Source organism: Triturus cristatus, chromosome 11 (assembly GCF_964204655.1).
Source record: "Triturus cristatus chromosome 11, aTriCri1.1, whole genome shotgun sequence".
Taxonomy (NCBI): domain Eukaryota; kingdom Metazoa; phylum Chordata; class Amphibia; order Caudata; family Salamandridae; genus Triturus; species Triturus cristatus.
This window is the reverse complement of record NC_140594.1, coordinates 1,148,389,930-1,148,410,956: the sequence shown is the minus strand read 5'-3', so window position 1 is coordinate 1,148,410,956 and position 21,027 is coordinate 1,148,389,930. Positions and strand designations below refer to the sequence as shown.

The window sequence follows — 21,027 nt, the reverse complement described above, 5'->3', positions numbered from 1 at the left end:
AAACTATTTTCAGTTTGATGCACCTGCACCGCTCCCATGAATCTGTCTGAGGACACTAAGGTAATTCTTAGTCGCCAGTTTCAAAATTCCTTCACATTTACAGAACGTCTTAAAATGTTCAATGTTACCATTTACTGCTTTATTTATATACGCATCATTAATATTTTAAGCCAAGAACCCTCTGAGTAGGATTTTCAGACCTCTAGGGTCACATGGACTGGATCAGAAAGCAGAGTGACCTGGCAGGTTTGCCTTCTTATTAAAAGCAAATTTCTCTATATATGCATAACTATTATGAATAGTTCTGATTCCACTTGGTGGCTCTTGCCCGAGCAGATATATAATCCCACTGATAAGAAACTATCAGTGAAATGCATCATCATTTAGCAAATAGTATGTCTAAAAATATACAAACTAGCAGCACAAACATTGATAGTTTTGTATGGGCAAACATATGCAAAGAAACATGCAAACCATAAGGGTGTGTATAGATTTATGGGCATTGTTATCACCAAACAAACAAAAATATCCCCTTCCCTGGTGCAAAGACAAATGTATTAACCACTGATTACTGGTTCGGATATTGTAGCTTTACTTCTATTTGTTAAATTATTTTACCCAGGAGAGGATTACAGCATCATTATGAGAGGTCAAACCAGCCGTCAACAACTTTTTTTGTATCTTACTTATTCACTTATTTGAACCGCTGGGATATGTCTGTTCACCTAAAGTTAGACATACTTATTGTTATTATTATTATTATTGTTATTGTTCATGTATTAGTTGCACATACACTTTAGATTTATGGTGCCAGGAACTAAATGAAAAAAGCAGAAGCAAAAAGCCAAGAAACATGGCAAACTGAGGATACTTCAACAGCGGGGACCCTTCCTGCAAAGAAGCGCTGCTCCTGTGTTGTTGCTGTCTGGCCACTTCGCCACTTCGCCACTTCGCCACGCCTCGCGGCCCCCGCTTTGCGGGTGCCGCTCGTAGGCTTAGACTCTCTCTGGGGAACATCCTTTCTGCCTCCCTTCACGTGCTTTGAGCACCAACGCGCCCCTTGCAAGCTGTCATCTGGTCAACAGGGGTAGAGGCGGGACTGCGAGGACCAGCATTCCTAGCGGCGTGGATCGGCCGCAGCTGGTCCTCTTCCCGCCCCCTCCTCCTCCTCTTTAAAATCTGTGTGGAGTGAGTGAGCCTTGGGACCCTTCCTGCAAAGAAGCGCTGCTCCTGTGTTGTTGCTGTCTGGCCACTTCGCCACGCCTCGCGGCTCCCGCTTCGCGGGTGCCGCTCGTAGGCTTAGACTCTCTCTGGGGAACATCCTTTCTGCCTCCCTTCACGTGCTTTGAGCACCAACGCGCCCCTTGCAAGCTGTCATCTGGTCAACAGGGGTAGAGGCGGGACTGCGAGGACCAGCATTCCTAGCGGCGTGGATCGGCCGCAGCTGTTCCTCTTCCCGCCCCCTCCTCCTCCTCTTTAAAATCTGTGTGGAGTGAGTGAGCCTTGGGACCCTTCCTGCAAAGAAGCGCTGCTCCTGTGTTGTTGCTGTCTGGCCACTTCGCCACGCCTCGCGGCCCCCGCTTCGCGGGAGCCGCTCGTAGGCTTAGACTTTCTCTGGGGAACATCCTTTCTGCCTCCCTTCACGTGCTTTGAGCACCAACGCGCCCCTTGCAAGCTGTCATCTGGTCAACAGGGGTAGAGGCGGGACTGCGAGGACCAGCATTCCTAGCGGCGTGGATCGGCCGCAGCTGGTCCTCTTCCCGCCCCTTCCTCTTGTTTTTCCTTCATAGCTTGTGTGGACAACGCGCACGCGGGACGCGCGCGGGGCAACGGCCGGGGCGAAGACCGGGCTAAGAGCGGGCCGTTTGAGGCCGTTCGAGGACGGCAGAGGACGGCCCAGGCCCACCCCCCTTATTGCTCCCAACCTGCTTGTTATTGTATCATCGTGCTGAGACAGGTTAGCTTAAACTGAAGCTCCCTAATTAGTAAGTCGAATGACGACCCTGATCTCATCGTAAGCACCATGAGTACTAGGATGACACGTAGCAAAGCCTCCAAAGGTGGTTCACAAATCTGTGGCCCTATGGACGACTTCATCACCCGCACAAATATAGCCATCGATGAAGAAATATCTAAACTTCAAACCCGGGTATCCCTAGAATTGGTAGCTGCACGTAGGCTGTCCGAGGTAATTGCCCTCTCGAAAAAATCATCCCTAGGACATATAGCCTCTGCTGTCACTCCAGCACGCCCTGCCCGCCCAAATAGTATTACCACCCAGGTTGATTTACACCAGCCCCCGATTACTTCCACCCTCACTCCGCCCTTAGAACAATCACGCATTACAGAAGAGCTATGTTTCGCTGCACCTTCTCACGCCCAGACCCCCACCCTTAATCCCCTTTCCCAAGCATTCCCAACTACTTCCCGTGTTAGTGGTGCACAACCCAAAAGAAAACGCCAATTACGCTCAGCCTACTCTCGTAAAAAGGCAAAGGTCGCAGTCTCCCACCAGCTCACAATGACCAACACTCAGGCACGTAATGCTTTACCTGAGGGTTCCTTGAGCACACAGTCAGTATGCCAAAGTATGGGAGAGGGTCCAGCCAACACCACCCCAGTAGACGAGGGGGCGCAGGTACAAGACCAGGGAAGGAATGATAAGGAATTTATAGATCAAGTCTGGGAAACATTAAAAAAACTTCTCTCACCACTCGACTTAAGATTGTCTAGGATAGAAAACAATCTACTCGAGATGGAGAAGAGCATTATTGCTCTGGCCACTCTTGGCCTAAGAAGTCTCGAAAACCAGGGCGTGTCCTTATCTGACCCACTTTCGCCAGCCCCTGTTTTGCAAGCTGAGCAGCACCCCCCACCAGTACCTGTTGCTGTAAGGCCTGTTCCTAAGTCGAGGATTGTGGCTGTGGATCAAGTTTCCATAACCGCTAAACCTCAGGCTACCAAACCGCAGATTCCCACACGGAACTCTAAGCCTGGAAAAGTAAATCCAAACCTGGTAGCATCCGCCAGACCCCAGCCTGCCGAAACCCAGGGTCCTCGCCCAAAAGAAAATTTTAGAGGAGTCTATATAGACCTTCCACCAGAGGCCAATGACTATGTGGTCGTGTTGACAGGCGTCCCTGTGATTGGCACTGACCAACACGAAAACCACTGGTCATTGAAAAATAAAACTATGCACTGGCTTAACGTCAACAGACCGATTCCCAATGGCAAAAGAAGCCGAGTAATGATGGTCCGTAGAATACCCTGGGTGGGCCCAACCAAGAAATCTAAGCAAGGGGACTGTGTAGTTGTAACTTTTGAAGACCCACATACGGCGCACCATATCTGTTCCTGGCCAACTAGTGAAGATTCTTTAGTCATACCAAGGCCGCTATCCTATTTTTACCCCCCACGCCAATTGCATACCCAAGCGGATAACTGGTCCTTGGTGCAGCACCACCCATGGAACACCCATCCCATGAGGCAAAAGAATACTCTTTTACACTGGAATGGCCTTTCAACCTACAATAGATTTGGAGGCCTGGAGGAGGTCGATTGACTTTTTATGTTCCCAGCATGCCCACAACTAGAAAAAGCATTGTCTCCACATGTTATAGACATAATTGGAAATCCAACCAACGGCCCTCCAACTAGCCAAGCCGGGCTTCTGACTCTCTTGCCCCGGGCCATGGAACCGATCAAAATGGCCATTTTAGATTGCAAAAGAGTGGAAACGAGGCCAGACAGCCCCTGTTCGATCCCCTCTCCTCCAGTACAATCTAATCCAATGGAGATCGACCTGCCTGATAGAGTTGCCTCCCCAGGCGATTCTTCACTGAGGGTCTTAAGCTGGAATGTGGCTGGCCTTGCACGTAACTTTGATAACCCGGAATGGAACACCTTCCTGGCACCCTATGACATTTGCTTGCTACAGGAAACATGGTGCCAGGAACCTAGACATAGAGTGGGGTTTTCGACCTTCTATGTTCCGGCTGTATGTCACCAAGGTTCTAAAGGACGCCCATCCGGTGGTCTTCTCATCTGGATCAACATAGCACTAGACCTCAGTGTTTCTCAAAGGACCATCGAACCACCTGACCTTCAATGGCTAACAGTGCACTACAAAGGGGGAAGGAAACTAGAACTATTTAATCTCTACTTAAGGGGCAATAGGAACGGAGGATCTCTAAACTCTTTAGGCTTAAGTAACTACCTGTCTGCCTGTGACGCCGACTCTCTCGTCCTGCTGGCAGGCGATTTTAATTGCTGTTTTGAGCCTTTAGCCAAAGAAGATATTCTGGATACCAACGAGGAGGATAACAGGAGGGGCATCCCTATTTTGAACCTCGAACCGATCCCTAAATGGACACAAAAGGCGATCGATATAAATGCTCTTTGCATGGAGCATAACTTGAGAGCAACGAATGGGCGTTCTAAATCAGATCCCATGGGTGCCCATACATACAATAGGACGGGCCACTCATCCAGAATTGACTTTGTTATGCTCAACTATAACCTCTGGCCATATCATCAAGACATGGAGGTTATAGAGACCTGTGACAGCGACCACAACCCTCTCGCTTTAACCATTTCTGTCCCCTGGCAAACTGGGTCTCAAGAAGCTACTAATCAGTTATGGAAAGCTTCACATGAGATTCTTCCCTCAAACTGTGGCAGACGTCTTAAATGGGCAAGAGTCTCAGCGGATGAGGCTAGGATGTCACATGCTGAAACTATCTTACTAGAGGCTGAATCTAGGCTTGATAGCACGAATAGCGATAGCAAGAAGTTTTTATCGTTATTTACGGAGACTGTAACGGCACTAAGTGGGCTGTTCATCATTCCCAAACCCAGCCCCAGAACTGCTTCAAAGGGGGCCCTGAGAACAAGTGAAAAGTGGTTCACAGCCAAGTGTCGACTTGCTAAGGGTGATCTTGTTGCTGCAGTAACAGGAAAAGACCAAGCTACCATCAGGTCTGCAAGGAAACTTTATAGGAAAACTGTGACTGAGGCCAAGCGGACATATGATTTCAACTTTTGGCGTGACCTAACGGAGGCGAGCACAAGGAAAGATGCTAAGGGGTTCTGGGACTTGCTAAGATCAAGAGACAAGCCCATTGATCAACAACTGACTTGTAATATCCCTGGTGTTGCCTGGTTTGCCCACTTTTCGAAATTGTATTCGGCTCAGACAGGGCCTCCGCAACAAGACCCGCTCCCAAGGCTCAGTTCCACAGATCTCCCACTAATTGAAGTCCTATTTACCACCTTGGAAGTAGAGAAGGCAATCAGGTGTATTGTTTCTAACAAAGCGGCAGGACCTGATGGGATCCCGGGCGACTTGATAAAAAATAATCCCGCATTTTGGAGCAGATTAATTGCTGCTCTTCTTAATGAGGTTATGTTGGGGGGGTCTTTCCCTGACTCTTGGAGGGGCGCTGAAGTAGTCCCCATTTTCAAGAAGGGTAGCAGGGAAGACCCAGCCAATTACCGCCCCATCAGTTTGCTGGATTCGACGCAAAAGGTAGCGGGGAAAGTGGTATTGGGCAGGATTCTGGAGTGGGTGGATGAAAATCAGATATTGTCTGATTTCCAAGCGGGTTTTAGATCAGGGACAGGCACCGTCGAGCAGACATTCCGCCTTTTAATGCTCTATTGGAAGGTAGTGGTGCTAGGAGGGGGCAGTTTATACTTAGTCTTCATAGACTTAAAAACAGCCTTCGACCTGGTTCCAAGAGCATTATTGTGGAAGGTCCTTGACGAGTTAGGTCTACCTCCCTATTTTTTGGCCTTGCTGATAAAATTCCATGAAAACAACTTTGCCCAAATCAGATGGGGTGCCCAGGGAGAAAAAAACCCCGTGTATTCCAGTAGACAGGGGCGTCCGCCAGGGGTGTGTGCTTGCCCCCACTCTGTTTTCGCTTTACGTCAATGGAGTGGTGGAGCACCTTCTTCAACATCCTGCAGATGCACCATCCCTGGCTGGAAGGAAAATCCCGACGCTCCTGTTTGCGGACGACACCCTCCTGATTTCGAAATCACCTGCAGGCATACAGTCACTACTTTCCAGCTTCAAGGCCTTCTGTGACACCAAGGGACTGGCCATAAATATTGGCAAGACCAAATTTCTTGTCCTCAACCCCCCTAAGAAATCTGTTAAACCCCCCACTCTAGACTCTGTCACATTAGAACGGGTCAAAGAATTTGACTATCTAGGCATACGTCTTTGTGATAGTATGAGCTGGAAGGCCCATCACCAAAAAGTGTTTCTAACCCATAAGAGGGTTGTTGGTGCTTTACTTAAAGAGCAGCGTGCTTCCTTCATAAAACCTATTGGGGCACTTCTTGATATTTATAGGGGTAGGGTTGTGAGTGCAGCACTGTATGGCGCTGAACTTTGGGGTACCCAGAGAGTGGATACTTTGGCCCACCTAGAAAATAAATTTCACAAAGATCTGATGAGGCTACCCCAGAGCATCCCCACAATCCCCCTCTTGCTGGACGCAGGTACCCGTCCAATCTGCGAGCAAGCTAAATTATGCCCCTTACTACTATGGTCTAGAATTTGGAACGTCCCCGAACTCCACAGCTATGCAGACGCCCTAAAAGATGTACTGTCCTTACCTGGCTGGCATAAGATCGCCTGGCTCAGAGAGGTCAAGAGGGCATTATACAAGCTCGGTCTGGGAGCTGCGTGGGAAAATAAAACAGCACCTCCTAAACAAGAACTGAAGAAGGCTTACTGGTCTTGGGTGGATAACGAGAGACTTGGTAAATCAAATCACCCAAGATCTGTTGCCAACTTCTTGATGGTTAAAGATATCCCCTCCAGAGAACCATATTTGGACTTGATTCACAGTTCACATGATAGGGCATTATATTTTAAATTCAGGGTTGGGGTCTTACCTTTATGTCACTTTACCTCTACCTGGAAACCACCACTGCAAACTGTACCCTATTGCCCATTCTGCGAGCTAAAAATCGAATCTGTCGCACACTTTCTATTTGAGTGTCGAGTCTATATGGCCCCTAGACGGAGGTGGTTGAAGCCTCTTTGTAGGAGCCTGGGAACTCGCTCACATCTGGAAGCTATAAGAATACTGCTCTCATATACAAGACCCTTTTTTGCCATTTGTTTGGCTAAATTCCTAGGCTGGGCTTGGCGCATAAGATCTGCTAAACAACTGACGATACAGTAAAGTGTCCCTTTCTCATTTTTCATAAATTTTAAGATTATCCCGTGTAAATATGAAATGTTTTTAATGGTAATATGAATTGTAAATTGCTTTGTTTCGACCATTGTTTTTATGCTGTCATGTTTTGCTTTTATGATATGTTTTTATATCGAAATAAAGCTTTACTACTACTACTTCAACAGCGGCAATTTTAGTGGACTCTTGAAACTGTTGAAGTTTACAATCTTCCAGAGACGAAGCAGGAGTTCATTCCACAGCTTGAGGCTGAGGACTGGAAAGGCTTAGCCTCCTGGTGTGACATGCCTACCTAATAACTCTGCCAGATTCCGCGGAGTTCCGCGAGCGGCAGAATTCTGGCCAGCCGACCGCCATACCCGGTCGTGGTCACGATGTCGAGGCCCCAGAGCACGTACATCAGTTCAGAACTCATCTTCCATGTGCTAGAAACATTTCAAATTATTTCTATTTCTTCTGCCATCCAGTTCTGTCAGATTGCATGATGGATTTACATTAACAAAGACACGGTACACAAAGATGCCAAAATAGTTAGATACACTTGGTTGCTTAACACTTATACTTTACAAACAGCTAAGCTTTGCAATATGTTCCTTGTTTCTCCTTTCCTCCCATCTCTCCACAATGTCCTGTTTCTTTATTTTTACCGGTACGCCCTGCAGGCTCTATAAAGCGCAAACGTTGGATGGGAGGTCACAATTAACAGCATTATTTAGCTAGGCACCATCTGAGACAAACCTTTAATACCATCGGTGAACGCTCTGATATACTTTGTGTGATTTCTAAATAAAGGCCACAAGCGCAGTATGAACCTTAGTTGTGGCCTGAATGGCCCACCCAGGCAAAAAAGGCTGGGCCAGCTTCATGTCGCCCTGTCATCCAGCATGATGGTGTAATAATCTGCTTATTCTAATAAATTGCAGAGTGGGCCACTAGTGCAACCACTTCCTTCAGATAGATTTGTGCTAGCACTGGTGCAACCATGACATCTCAGTCTAGGCGGTCTCACCGGTGAAGAGAACTCAACTACTTTCGAGTCCCTTCACCTTGTGTGACGACTATTGCCTAAAGTAACAGATCAAACATAGTAAAAGCGCACGAACACTAGACTACAGACATTCCACATATATTGTACCAACTCGAGCAGCTGCAGCCATTTGCCCTGGAGGCACTGATTAACAGATGAACTGTCTAGTGCTTTAACAATCCAGTGTTTACAGCACTTGTATTACATTTAAAAGATATTCGAATATATATAGACAACCACAAACCTCTTTAGCTAGAGATTAGAACTGATATTTATAGCTGTGCCCTAAGATAGCTGCCAATCTACGTCTTCTGCCGAAATCTAGCAAGATTTCACGCGCGAGCAGGAAATGGAACATGTACAACTCAAATAGAGCATGGAGGGGTCAGGGGCCTACTCTGCTATTCGTGTTAGGTGGCCTTACTGGGAAACAAGAGGCAGATGGGAGGTTGGGCGAGGAATAGGTTAAGAGGGGTCACAAAGGGGGACACTACAAGGATGATCCTGCTGCTTGTTGAGTCAAGATATGAGAGGCTGCTGGGAGTTGCTGAGCCACACTGAGCGCGCAGCATATGCAACCAGTGTGGGTGTGAGCAATGGTCATAACACCTTCAGTCTCCTGAGTGGCAAGACATTTAACAGCGCTGCTTCTCAAGCAGCTCGAAGTGCAGCGGCTACAGGGTCTAATGTAGCTGAAAAGTGAGCTGCTGCCTGCCTTGCTCCTCCATGTTCATGAGTGAGTACAAAGACTGAGCACAATTCTCTCTCATGGTAAAAAAAATAATATATATATATTCTTTGGTAACTAGGCTTTCCAAGAGGGGGATTCAGAACAGAGACTATGTCTGACATCTTGAAAGGCATTCATGCATTCATTGTCCAAGGGTACTGTATCACTTACATCAAAGTAAGTAAGCCTCTGTAAAGGCTTTGCAACCAGGTAAAAGTTTATAATCCACCAACGACCAGTAGCCAATCATTACCACAAACATCCTCACTTCTTTCTGAGTCAATGGGGGGTTCATTTTCAGAAAAGCAGAGAGGCCTTCCTTCTGTGGACACTTTTCTCACTTCTTTCTCAAGTTTGTGATCCAGTAAACGTCTTACTGACAGTACAGTTTATGCCGTGCAAGTTTATGCAAGCTTGTAAAACTTGCAGTCCTCTCTTGTTTCAGACGTGACTATCTGGTCGTCTATGCGTTGCACCAACATTAAATTACAGGGAAGATGCAAACTCTCAAAATCATTCTTCAAAAGTTGGGAGAAGAATGGCGTCCTCTTTGTATAACCCAGTGGGATTCCACACCATAACATTATTCTAGTTAAAATCAGAATGCAAAGTGGTACTGGCTATCCTCTTGAAATAGGAATGGAAAAGAACACTTGGCATAAATCGATTACAGTAAACCACTCCGTGTCAGCAAGGGTCTAGAATAATATCACAAATCACAGCAGGATTCGGTTCTACTGAACAATATCAGACTACAATAATATTCCTGAACTGTTCTCCATTTCTGCTTGTTTTTTAAACTTTTCATGATCATTTGCTAGGACTTCTGAGCACTTCTTTTAAATTGCCTTGTTTATTCATTTCATCAGTGAAGGGTGCCATTCCCTCTTCTGTTTCGTGAGTAAGCTTGCACTGAAGAGTAGGAAGATACGCTGCAGTTGGCTTCACCTGGAAGTAAGGGGCAGTGTAAACTGCTAAATGCTCCCTTCAACATGTGCGAGGACTCCTATTGCAAGGAGAGCATTGTCTTTTTGACAGAGCTGTGCACCAAACTTCAAAAAGAATGGGCAGGAACCGCAGTGACAGCAGGACCAATCTGAGGGATTACCGAATATCAGCACCTCTGTTTTATCTGAATTTAACTGCAGAGTGTTTGTGCTCAGTCAACAAGTCACTTTGCTAGGCATCCTTTAAATTGATCTCGAAGTTGTTTGAGATTGCCTTCCATGCAGGTAATGATCTGAGTGTCAGCGGCCTAACCGTAAAATTGAAACCTAAACAAAGCAATCTGATCTGCCAATGGAGCAACATATATATTAAAAGGCTTTGGCCTGAGGGCATATCCTTGTGAAACCCCACAGGGAATATCTTTAAAGTCTGAACAGAAGAAGCTATTTGAAAAGCCAGTGTTCTAACAATTTCCAGCAGGACAGCATGTGAAACTAGAGTCAAAGACTGCCAACAGATCAAGGAGGATAAGAGCAACCAAGCTCCCACAGTCCAAGATCATGTGGATGTCATTGACAGTCACCATAGGCACTATGTCTGTGCTAAATAAGGGTCTGAAGCAGGATTGATATTTGTTGAGGACCCTATTTTCCTCAGTATAAAACAATAGTTATTCAAGGAGATATTGGCCAGCTGTATGGTATTTGTGTCCATAATGTTAACAAAAACAAAATGAATATTAGGTCACCCATCAACTCAAAACTCAGGGCCTCATTTGTGGCAGGAAGGCACCTTGCTGTGCTGCCCTACACCAAAGTGAAAGGGCAGGAATACATCTCATTCAAGCAATACTGTGTGTTCTTGTCTTTTCAGCCTGTACTGGTCTCGTTTTGGCAGTCTAGCACCAACGTAGGCACTCTTACAGCATGGTGCAAGAGTGCCTCCCTCGCAGGCAGGAACGTATATAATTCCCAAAATTCATACATCCTAAAATAGCTAGAGGATGGTCTGCATCAAAGAGAAAGGAGAGGAGATGTGGTCTGTCGGCTTAAATTGCTGACTTTGGTGCAGGAAACCAGGGTTCGAGCCTCGAGGTCGCGTCCACATCCTGTGATTCTGGGCAAATCACTTAATTTCCCAGTGCCTGAATATGTAATGTAAATACGGTGCTCGTGTACAGCGCTCCAATATCTTCGGGTCGAGTTCGCGCTATAAAAAAGATGCAAAAAATAATAATATAAATAAACACTAGAGAGTGCAATGGCCACTCTTGTGTAGAAAGACCAGCAGGAAGTCAAAATGGCATTGCCCGAATGTAGGTTAACGTCAAGAAGATCAAAAAGGTCACAAAACTGTTCAGAAAGGTCACAAACTAGCATTGTTGCAAATTGGCTTGGGTAGCTGGTAATAAAGGTTCAACAGTATTAATCAAGACTCTGAGTGAGAAGAGACTTAAAGAGATAGTCAAAGCCTAGCCCTGACTTGTTTTCTTAGGCACTTCATGTTGGTAGATGGCATCTGATCAAGGTAGGAGGGACACACAGATCTCTGCACTCCATAACTCCTTTAGCTTACTTTGCAAACATACACATATCTTAGCGTGCATACATGTCCGACTGTAAACTCTGCATGCTTGTGGCACTTGTGCATCCTACACATGCAAGACAACACAAAAGGAAGATCCCTAGTACTGGATGAAAGGATCTGATGGGTTATTTCGCCCTAAGCGTTAACTCAGGGTGAAATAACCCAAGTCCCCATTACACATGTGTCCCGGCTCAGAATTATCCGGTCCCAAAACTCTGGACCTGATAATGGTGGGCCCAGAAACCGAAGGCTTGTAAGATTTACTACAGGGCAGTGCATTGCCAGGCTCCTGCCCGCCAGTGCAGCTATTCAGAGGTCCTCAGATAATGCCCCCTCCCCAGACAGGCAAAAGTGCCCTTCACCCCTGCCTGCTTCCAACAATCACATGCAATCCTGCAGACACATTCCTTCTCCAAAGGCACTGAAACTTTTGCCTTTCAAAAACAAAGTTTGCTTTTGTAAAACAAAATACTAATGGCCCAGACACTCTCTTTGTCCTCTCCCAAGGTACGGGAACTTTTCTCCTTTTTTTAGGTCTCAACTACTCAGCGCACATGCGCTGCATAGGAAAGAAACCTTTAGTCATCGGCACAGCTTTCCCTGCAAAAACGTGCACGCGTTGCATTGCTTCCAATGGCAACGCGTGCACGTCTGGAGATTCACTTGCAAGAGCGAGCAGCTGGCACCATATGGTAGCAATTATCGCGCGTTGCCACTCGCTCCCGCAAGGGAATCGCGCAGGCCCCTTCCTCTATCCCCTACAGCCGCGTGAGGCGCGCGCGCTTGTACTTGTTATATGATGTTGCTGACGTTGCGAGGTCCTGGGCAGACTCATGTTAAAAATGATTATAGCTACCGCCCACTGGTTGCACCAATGGTTGCGCCCGCATAACCTATGGTGTAGTGTTCGAGATATGCCAAATATCCAGCAAGCGGAGGGGTATGTTTTTCTGCTCCCCTTTCCTTGCACCCTTCAAATTGGAGTTTATTGGACGAAGCCGGTGGCTGAAACCTATTGGATATCAGCGTATTGCTTGGTCATAACACTACCCAATAAGAAACTTGACGTTTAGGGAGGACGCGGACCAATGAGGATTCAGAGGCCACGCCGCTCAGTGAGTGACAAGGTAAACAAGAGGGTACGTCACGGTGCCCACGCGAGCTGTCATGGACATGAAATGAGAAACCAAAAAATAGATTTCAGCTATATGTGAAATAGAAAAGCGACCCTGCTTAAATACTTCACAAGTCCTTTGCCAGCTGCATTGCAGTCTATACGGCAGCCGTGTGCAGGGCTGCAGTGCCCTCATACGCTTGTCTTGTTAAGTGTGTATGCGGGTAATTTAGAGGAGGCATTATGCCGCATTACCAAAGATACATACTTCAATCCTAACAGCGCACTTATTACGCTCCCCAGATGGCATGTACGTGAATTGGTGACACCCCCTCTCCTGGCGGTTATTTCTTTCGCCAGTCATTTTGGGAAGGGGGCGGAGGTATAGTATGCCAAGCCAGTTTTTGAAAGCCCGGGTCCGCTGCTGGCACCTCTGTCTCGCAGGGGGCCGCGGGGGGTTCCTGCATGCGAGTTAGTGCACGTCAACGAGCCTGTTGGCTTTAATAATGCTTTTGTGTCCGGCAGCATAGGTGTTCCATAATGTTCCTCTCCCACTTACCATGTACGCGAGCCCCTACTTACTGCATCAGTACCCTCAATGTGAATCCATGCTCCTGCTCACGAGCTCATCCACCTCTTCCCTCCCCTCCCCGAGTACAGTACCTGAGCGCACTGCCCCTGTTCTCTCCTACCCTCGCTGCATCACTAACAACTTATAAGGTCCCAAAGGCGAGACCTATTGGCTATGCCAATGCTTGTTCTTTTTTGGACCGTGAGGCTTTCCCTGGTGGCCCTGGACATAAAAAACACTCTGGATCAGAGATTCTGCTCTAGTTAGAGTGGATGGTCCCATGTTCATGCACCAATGGCCACGTCTCCCAATGGGCAGGCAGTTTACGGTTTGAGCTGGCTGAGACAGCAAGGGGACCACTTTCACACAAATGATGTCCCACCCGTCTCTGTGGAGCGGTCAGGCCATCAGTTTGGAGGGCAGGCTACTCTGCAACAATTATATCTGCCACACTACAAATTATACATTTACTTACGCTATTAGATGTAAAGGTTTCCTAAAGGTTTGTTAAACTATACCAAACTCATGAACACACTAAAAAAACAATTTCAATTAAAACTGAGTCTTAATCATAATTACATACTCACAATATATATACATACATGCCCATATTTTTCACACATTCATTTTCAAGTCCTTTCAAAACCTATGGCTGAAGTAATGTTACACTGATGATGTCACATCTAAGAAACAATTACACTCACCAATTTAGGCCATGCCTCCTTCACTGAAATGCTCACTTATATTTGTAATGACACATCGCTGTACATAGCACACCCCAATTTATGTCATTATTGATGTCACTCTGGCTACTTTAGCTAAAAGCTTGGTTGTAAGTTAGGGGCCGTGGCCAGAGGCATCTGATACTAACCAAAGGGAGAGCCATGTGGCCTTTCAGAGAAGAGGTGCAAGGTCAGGATTTAGTTATGGACAATTCTAGCACATAAATAACAGTGAGCAAAGTTCTTGCTTAAGGATACAAGATGGCAGCCCCTGACATCACTCCACATGCATTGAAGGGTTTTACACCAGCTCACCACTCTCCTCTGGCAATCAACAGACGCCTCGCACGTGCCTGCCAGAACTCAGCCACCGCGGGGCCCTCTTCAGCCTTCTTTGGACTCAGCTTTCTATAGCAGAAGCGGGTCCAGTGTCGGCATCCACGTTGGTTCAATTAGCGGCCCAGAACTGGAACCGCTAGTCATTTAGGAGCCTTACTTGTAGTGGTACTGCTCCGGATCACCAGAGTGCACGTTGCTTCCAGGTAGTTCGCAGCAGGACTGTCGACTTTCAACTCACATGATACTGAAAATAAAAGGAAGACACAAGATTAGTGTGCGTACACGAGGCCTCACTTGTGGGCAATGCACAGCTCCCAAAAACACAAGCAACTATTAACTTAATTTCATGCCACATACAAAGGTAACGTTGAATAGTCGTGCCCTGCTTGTCATCCGCACTGCTGCAACTATCTCTGGCACTGAACTATATTTTTGACGGTGTGCAGAATATCGATTAAAAAATATCGAGTTGCACAAATATTGAGTAAAAATATTGTGGTTCGGAGACATCAACAGCAAGAATATCGTGGTCAAGAATATCGACTTAAGGTAATTAATACTGATTTTAAAAATATAAAAGTGTTTAATAACGTTTGCAAAAAATATAGTTGTTAAAAATATAGTTTTTATAATTAAATGTTATGTTTTTTAGTATATATTTTATATGTATGTGATGTATGTTTTTTCATATATGAATTGTTTGCAATTTTTAATATATGTGTTAAATTTTTAGGACCCGATTACAATGCAGGCAGGAAGGCCTCCAACCATGGGTCGGAGCCCTCCTGCCCGCATCGTAATGACTGGGTCAGATTGCCTTCCAACCGAGCCATTACAATGGGCTCGGCCGGAAGGGAATCGTCCGGATGGCTTACAACGGGCTCGAGCCCGTCTGTTATCGGGAAGGCCCAATGTAATCCCCTGCCTGCTCTTTCCGGCTGAGGGATTACGATGGCAGTTTCCTACTGCCTTTTTGTGCCAGACTTTCCGGCACCAAAAGGCATTAGGAAACTGCTTTGGGGACCCCTAGCAGGGCCCCCATGGGTGCCAGGCTGCCAAATGGCACCCGGTGGCAGGCACCCTGGGGTCAGGAGAGGAAGTGGTAAGCTACATAAAGAATGCTAGAACCTCCAGTGCACAAGGGCCGGATGAAATCCTGACGATTTCACTACTCAAAAAGGAGCCCGATGCATGGCATGATTCTTTAGAACCACTGTTCAACTATTGTTTTCTTACTAATAAAATCCCCCCCTCTTGGAAGGGGAGTATTATAGTCCCTCTGTATAAAAAAGGACCAAAATCTGTACTGGCTAGCTTTAGACAGATTGCTCCGCTGGATGCCTCAGGCAAACTGTTTGTAAAAAGTATATTATGTCATCTACAACAATGGGCTTATGATCAGAATATTCTACCACCCGAACAAGCTGGTTTCAGAGTATACAGCTTTTATTGATTTCTCCACGCCGTTTGAAAAAGTGGATCGCCAAACGCTGTGGAGAAAGCTCCTTCTCCTTGGCATACCACATCATCTTCTGGGCCTTATTATGGAATTGCATACCGATACCTGGTGCCCAGTTCTGATGGGAGGTTCGCGGGGGTTATCATGTAAAATCAGAACATACAATGGGCTTAAGCAGGGTTGCCTACTAGCACCTCTTGTGTTTTCTCTGTATATTGCTGATCACCCCGGTGCTCTGAACTCCGTGAGGGGGGGACGCCCCCAGAATCGGTACAGTGCCCGGTGGCTCTCTATTATACGCAGATGATGTTGCAATATTCAATCTAACGCCCATTGGCCTGCAACGTCGTCTGGATGCCCATAGTAAATACGCAGAGGCCCATTTCTTGAAACGTAATATTGCAAAAAGCAAGCTTTTGGTATTCCGCAAGAAGGGGCTTAGAATAAAGAGATGTCTAAAATGGAAGCTTGGTTCCAAAAAACTGTAATTGGTCGACTCGTATCTATATTTGGGGAAGGTTTTCTCTAAAACAGGCCAAGATTTGGAGCACATTAAACACTGTGTTAGTAAGGCTGTCTCCCAGGCGAGTACATTAAACAGATTTTACGAAACTTGTGGGAGATGCCATTTTGGCCATGTTTTATCAGGTTTTAAGGTTAAAATCCCTCCTTCACCAACATATGCTGCTGAGTTGTTGGATATGGATTATTGGCTCTCCTTTGATAAGGCAGAAGGATGAATCCTGCGTCAAATCTGCAATCTAAACTCTTTGGTCGCCCCACATGTCTTGAATTTGGTTTAGTCTCTTCTTCTATTTTATCCTTGGTAGCGGTTCTGCTGTGGGGTAACTCCCTCTCTTGGGAGGAGGAGGGTACACTTAGGGCTGCCCTGAGAATAGAAATTTTCGACACACTAAATCAATCAACGTTTTTTATGTCCTTTGTGTATGCAAATGACCCATTTGGTCTTAGTCTCAACCCCGCTTTTCCTACGCCTAAGTCTGTACTGAAACAGCTTTTAAAGAAGTCCATATCCTCTATCAGTCAGGTGAGGGATGCTGCATCAGGTCAGTTCAGGTCCAGTAATGAGGTGGTCAGTGGAAGTGCCTTGGGGAATAAACCACAGCCTTATTTATCTTGGAATATCCCTCATGGGATCAGAAGGCTGATACTCCTACTGAGACTTAATTTGCTGCCTCCTAGAGAAGTTACTGGTATCTGGGATAAAAAACCAAGAGAGAAGAGAATTTACAAAATGTGCCAGTTACAAATCCAAGATCTAAATCATGTTTTACTTGTATGTACAAAGCTGCAAACTGCTAGGCGTATGTTCTTAAATGTAATATTCACTCTGCCCAGGAGGCCCAATCTTTGGTTCTGTCCCCTCCGAATGAAATTGTTTGTTATAAGATATATCAATTTTTTAAAACATTTCTGTCTATTTATTAGGAAATTTTTAATAGTATTTTATTCCTGTGTCATAATATTTGTTGGTTGGATATTTGAGTATTTTTTGCACTATTTGCACATTATACAGTACGCATGATATAAGAATTCCCCTTTGGAGGCAGCGATGTATAAAGGAAATTTTTTGTATTGTATGTAATGTTTGGCTCTTTTAATCTGTTGGTGTGTTCTTGTGGACCTCTGTCGGAGTTCCATAACAAAATAAATAAATAAATTGAATTGACTGCTACGGGGTGCAAGGATGAACTGCACCTCTCGTTTTTGCTATGGGAGCATGCATTTCGTTCGGAATGCATGCTCCCATAGCAAAATATAGGCATGCGACTGAACAGGGTTCTGTCTCATCCTAATTGCAGGACTGGAACCGGCGACTACAGGTCATTCGGTTCCAGTTCCTGGACAATGTTGGAGGCACTCTGGTACCTCTGACATCGTACTCAGGTCCTTAGTAGTTATTCATTTTTTTAAAATTTAATTTGAGGTTTTTAGTTCTGTAGCGGGTTGTGGGTTTATAGGGGAATAGGGTGGGAAGTAATTTAATTAAAATAAATTAATTGATAATGTATTTATTAATATTTGTTTAATTGAGATTTAATAGTTTTAAATGTGTAAAGTAATTTATTATTAATTAATTATTCATTGGTTGTAAATTAATTTTTATTAATTAATTGTAATTAATTATGGTAATTGTGTAATTAATTTTAGGTGTGTGTTGTGGTGTTTATAGGTGTAAAGGATGGGACGTAATCTATTTTTAATTTATGAATAATTGGTTGTTAATTAATTTATTGATAATTAATTATGGTAATTGTGTAATTAGTTTTAGTTGTGTGTTGTGGTGTTTGTAGGTGTAAAGGGTGAGAAGTAATTTGTGTTTGATTAATCATAGTTGTTAATTCATGTTAATTATTTGCTTGTGAATAGTAATATTTGTCTCTTTACTATCGAACACTTTCCCTACTGTTGCACTCACTGGAGTGGGAATAGTAATTTTTAACATTCTGCTATCCAGCACTTTCCCTACTGTTGCACTCACTGGAGTGGGAATAGTAATTTTTAACACTCTGCTATCCAGCACTTTCTCTACTGTTGCACTCACTGGAGTTGTAATAGTATTTTTTACCCCTCTGCTATCCAACACTTTCCCTAATTGTGCACTCACTGGAGTTGAAATTGTAAGTTCTACCCCTCCGCTATCCAACACTTTGCCTACTGTTGCACTCACTGGAGTGGGAAAAGTTAATTATACCCCTCCGCTATGCAAAACTTTCCCTACTGTTGCACTCAGTGGAGTTGGAATAGTAGTTTTAATTCCTCCGCTATCCAATACTTACCCTACTGTTGCAATCACTGGACTGGAAATAGTTAAATATTTTTTAATAGTTTAATGTGCTAATTTATTATAGAATTTTGTCTTTTATATCTTAAATCATTAATTTATATTTTTACTTTTTATGTTATTTTAAAAATATTATATAAATTAAAAATAATGGTTTAATAATTGTTTTAAAGTGAATATCTATATATGTATAAATTATTATGTTTGTGTGTTTATGTTGTATTTGGTATATTTTATTAAAATGTATATTAAATGTATTTAATTTTGTTAAAATTATATTTAATATTTTGTTTATATAAATATATATGCATATAAAAATTGATAATTTATACATTTATATTTTTACATTGATATCTTTTAGTCAATATTTTTATATTTACCTGTATAAGTATAGGAGCCGATATTTTGGTTGTATATATTTTTAACTCGATATTTTTAACATGAATGTTTTTTACATCGATGTGTCAGTGAACCATTTTTGACCTAAACTCTGGCTTCTGACAGGATGAGACATAAGTTGCAGAGCCCGTTATTTGGCACTGAGCTCTCTATTACAGCTTGTATTGGAGCAGGAACCATCATGAGTAATAGCCAGAGAACAACCAAAAGTAAAGATCAATTGTGATGTACAAGAGGAGAATGGAATTTGTTACTAATACCGCTTTCTTTGGTCTAAAAAAATTGCCCTTATTAAGGTGTGAAAGATCTCTAGTTCTGAAACGTTATTGTTGTTGGTGTAGTGTGTTTGTATTTCTCATAACAGCTTTAAAGCATTGTTCATCTTCAGTTGCTTTAATTTCACTTAATGCAGTAATATAAAGAAACATATTACCCAGTGAAATATGGGAAATATGTCAGGGTTCCCTCTGAAGTACAGGTTTCATCCTTAAAGCGACTGAGTCACAACCCCTAATAACTCAGCGAAGCTTTACCATTGTCAGGGCAATTAGTATTATGAGACCAAGTTATAAAAATTATGCAGCAAAGCTGTAAATTACATATGAACAGAGCTAAACCATGCGGTTCATGCTCTCTCTCTCCTATATCCGACACGTTGATGAAAAAAGCGGTCCACACACTCTCTTCATCCTGCTGCTTTGCAACGCTCTCATGCTCTTCAAGGGAGCAGTTAATGCCCCGGTTACTTACCAGTAATCTTCATACTCCGAGTCCTGGTCTTCCTGGATTGGGTCCGGAGTAATCATGCCGGCTGATATTTCCTGGTTTCTTGTGTCTTTTGGCGTGGTGTGTTACAGGAAGTGCTTCGATTGTTCGTCCCTTTTGTGGTGGCTCATGGGTAATGGGTGCAAAAACAACAATTGATGGACAGAATGCAGAACAATGTCATACATTCACCCCAGTACAGAGATCTGGGCCTAAATCCATCGTTTTTTTGCTCACCATGCCATTCCAGTTTGAACCCAGCCATATGCAAATCAGTCTTGACCCTGTGCCCCATGGGAACAGTCCAGCCCGAACTGCCAAGCCAGGTCCTCCCTGGACTGGAAACAAGCATCCTAGGACCGGTTTCGGGCTTTCAGCCCTCGTCAGCCAGGATAGCTTGATTCCAGTGGCATGGAGAGCAAGGGACTCACGTCTGAGCATACCCTTCCCACTCGGGGTGACAAATGCAAAAACAACAATTGATGGACAGAATGCAGAACAATGTCATACATTCACCCCAGTACAGAGATCTGGGCCTAAATCCATCGTTTTTTTGCTCACCATGCCATTCCAGTTTGAACCCAGCCATATGCAAATCAGTCTTGACCCTGTGCCCCATGGGAAAAGTCCAGCCCGAACTGCCAAGCCAGGTCCTCCCTGGACTGGAAACAAGCATCCTAGGACCGGTTTCGGGCTTTCAGCCCTCGTCAGCCAGGATAGCTTGATTCCAGTGGCATGGAGAGCAAGGGACTCACGTCTGAGCATACCCTTCCCACTCGGGGTGACAAATGCAAAAACAACAATTGATGGACAGAATGCAGAACAATGTCATACATTCACCCCAGTACAGAGATCTGGGCCTAAATCCATCGTTTTTTTGCTCACCATGCCATTCCAGTTTGAACCCAGCCATATGCAAATCAATCTTGACCCTGTGCCCCATGGGAACAGTCCAGCCCGAACTGCCAAGCCAGGTCCTCCCTGGACTGGAAACAAGCATCCTAGGACCGGTTTCGGGCTTTCAGCCCTCGTCAGCCAGGATAGCTTGATTCCAGTGGCATGGAGAGCAAGGGACTCACGTCTGAGCATACCCTTCCCACTCGGGGTGACAAATGCAAAAACAACAATTGATGGACAGAATGCAGAACAATGTCATACATTCACCCCAGTACAGAGATCTGGGCCTAAATCCATCGTTTTTTTGCTCACCATGCCATTCCAGTTTGAACCCAGCCATATGCAAATCAGTCTTGACCCTGTGCCCCATGGGAAAAGTCCAGCCCGAACTGCCAAGCCAGGTCCTCCCTGGACTGGAAACAAGCATCCTAGGCCCTAAGTGGGATGGG

The 21,027-nt window shown here is 44.8% G+C and overlaps 1 protein-coding gene across 1 annotated transcript in view; it reads right to left on the bottom strand.

The window, feature by feature from the left end:
- Positions 1 to 21,027, bottom strand: part of LOC146788614 (uncharacterized) — a 45,615-nt gene that overhangs the window by 6,929 nt on the left and 17,659 nt on the right. Inside the window, exon 2 of the mRNA XM_085633184.1 lies at positions 14,410 to 14,496. Within this exon, the coding sequence (XP_085489310.1) occupies position 14,410 (1 nt within the window). The 5' untranslated portion in view covers positions 14,411 to 14,496. The remainder of the gene's footprint in view (positions 1 to 14,409; positions 14,497 to 21,027) is intronic.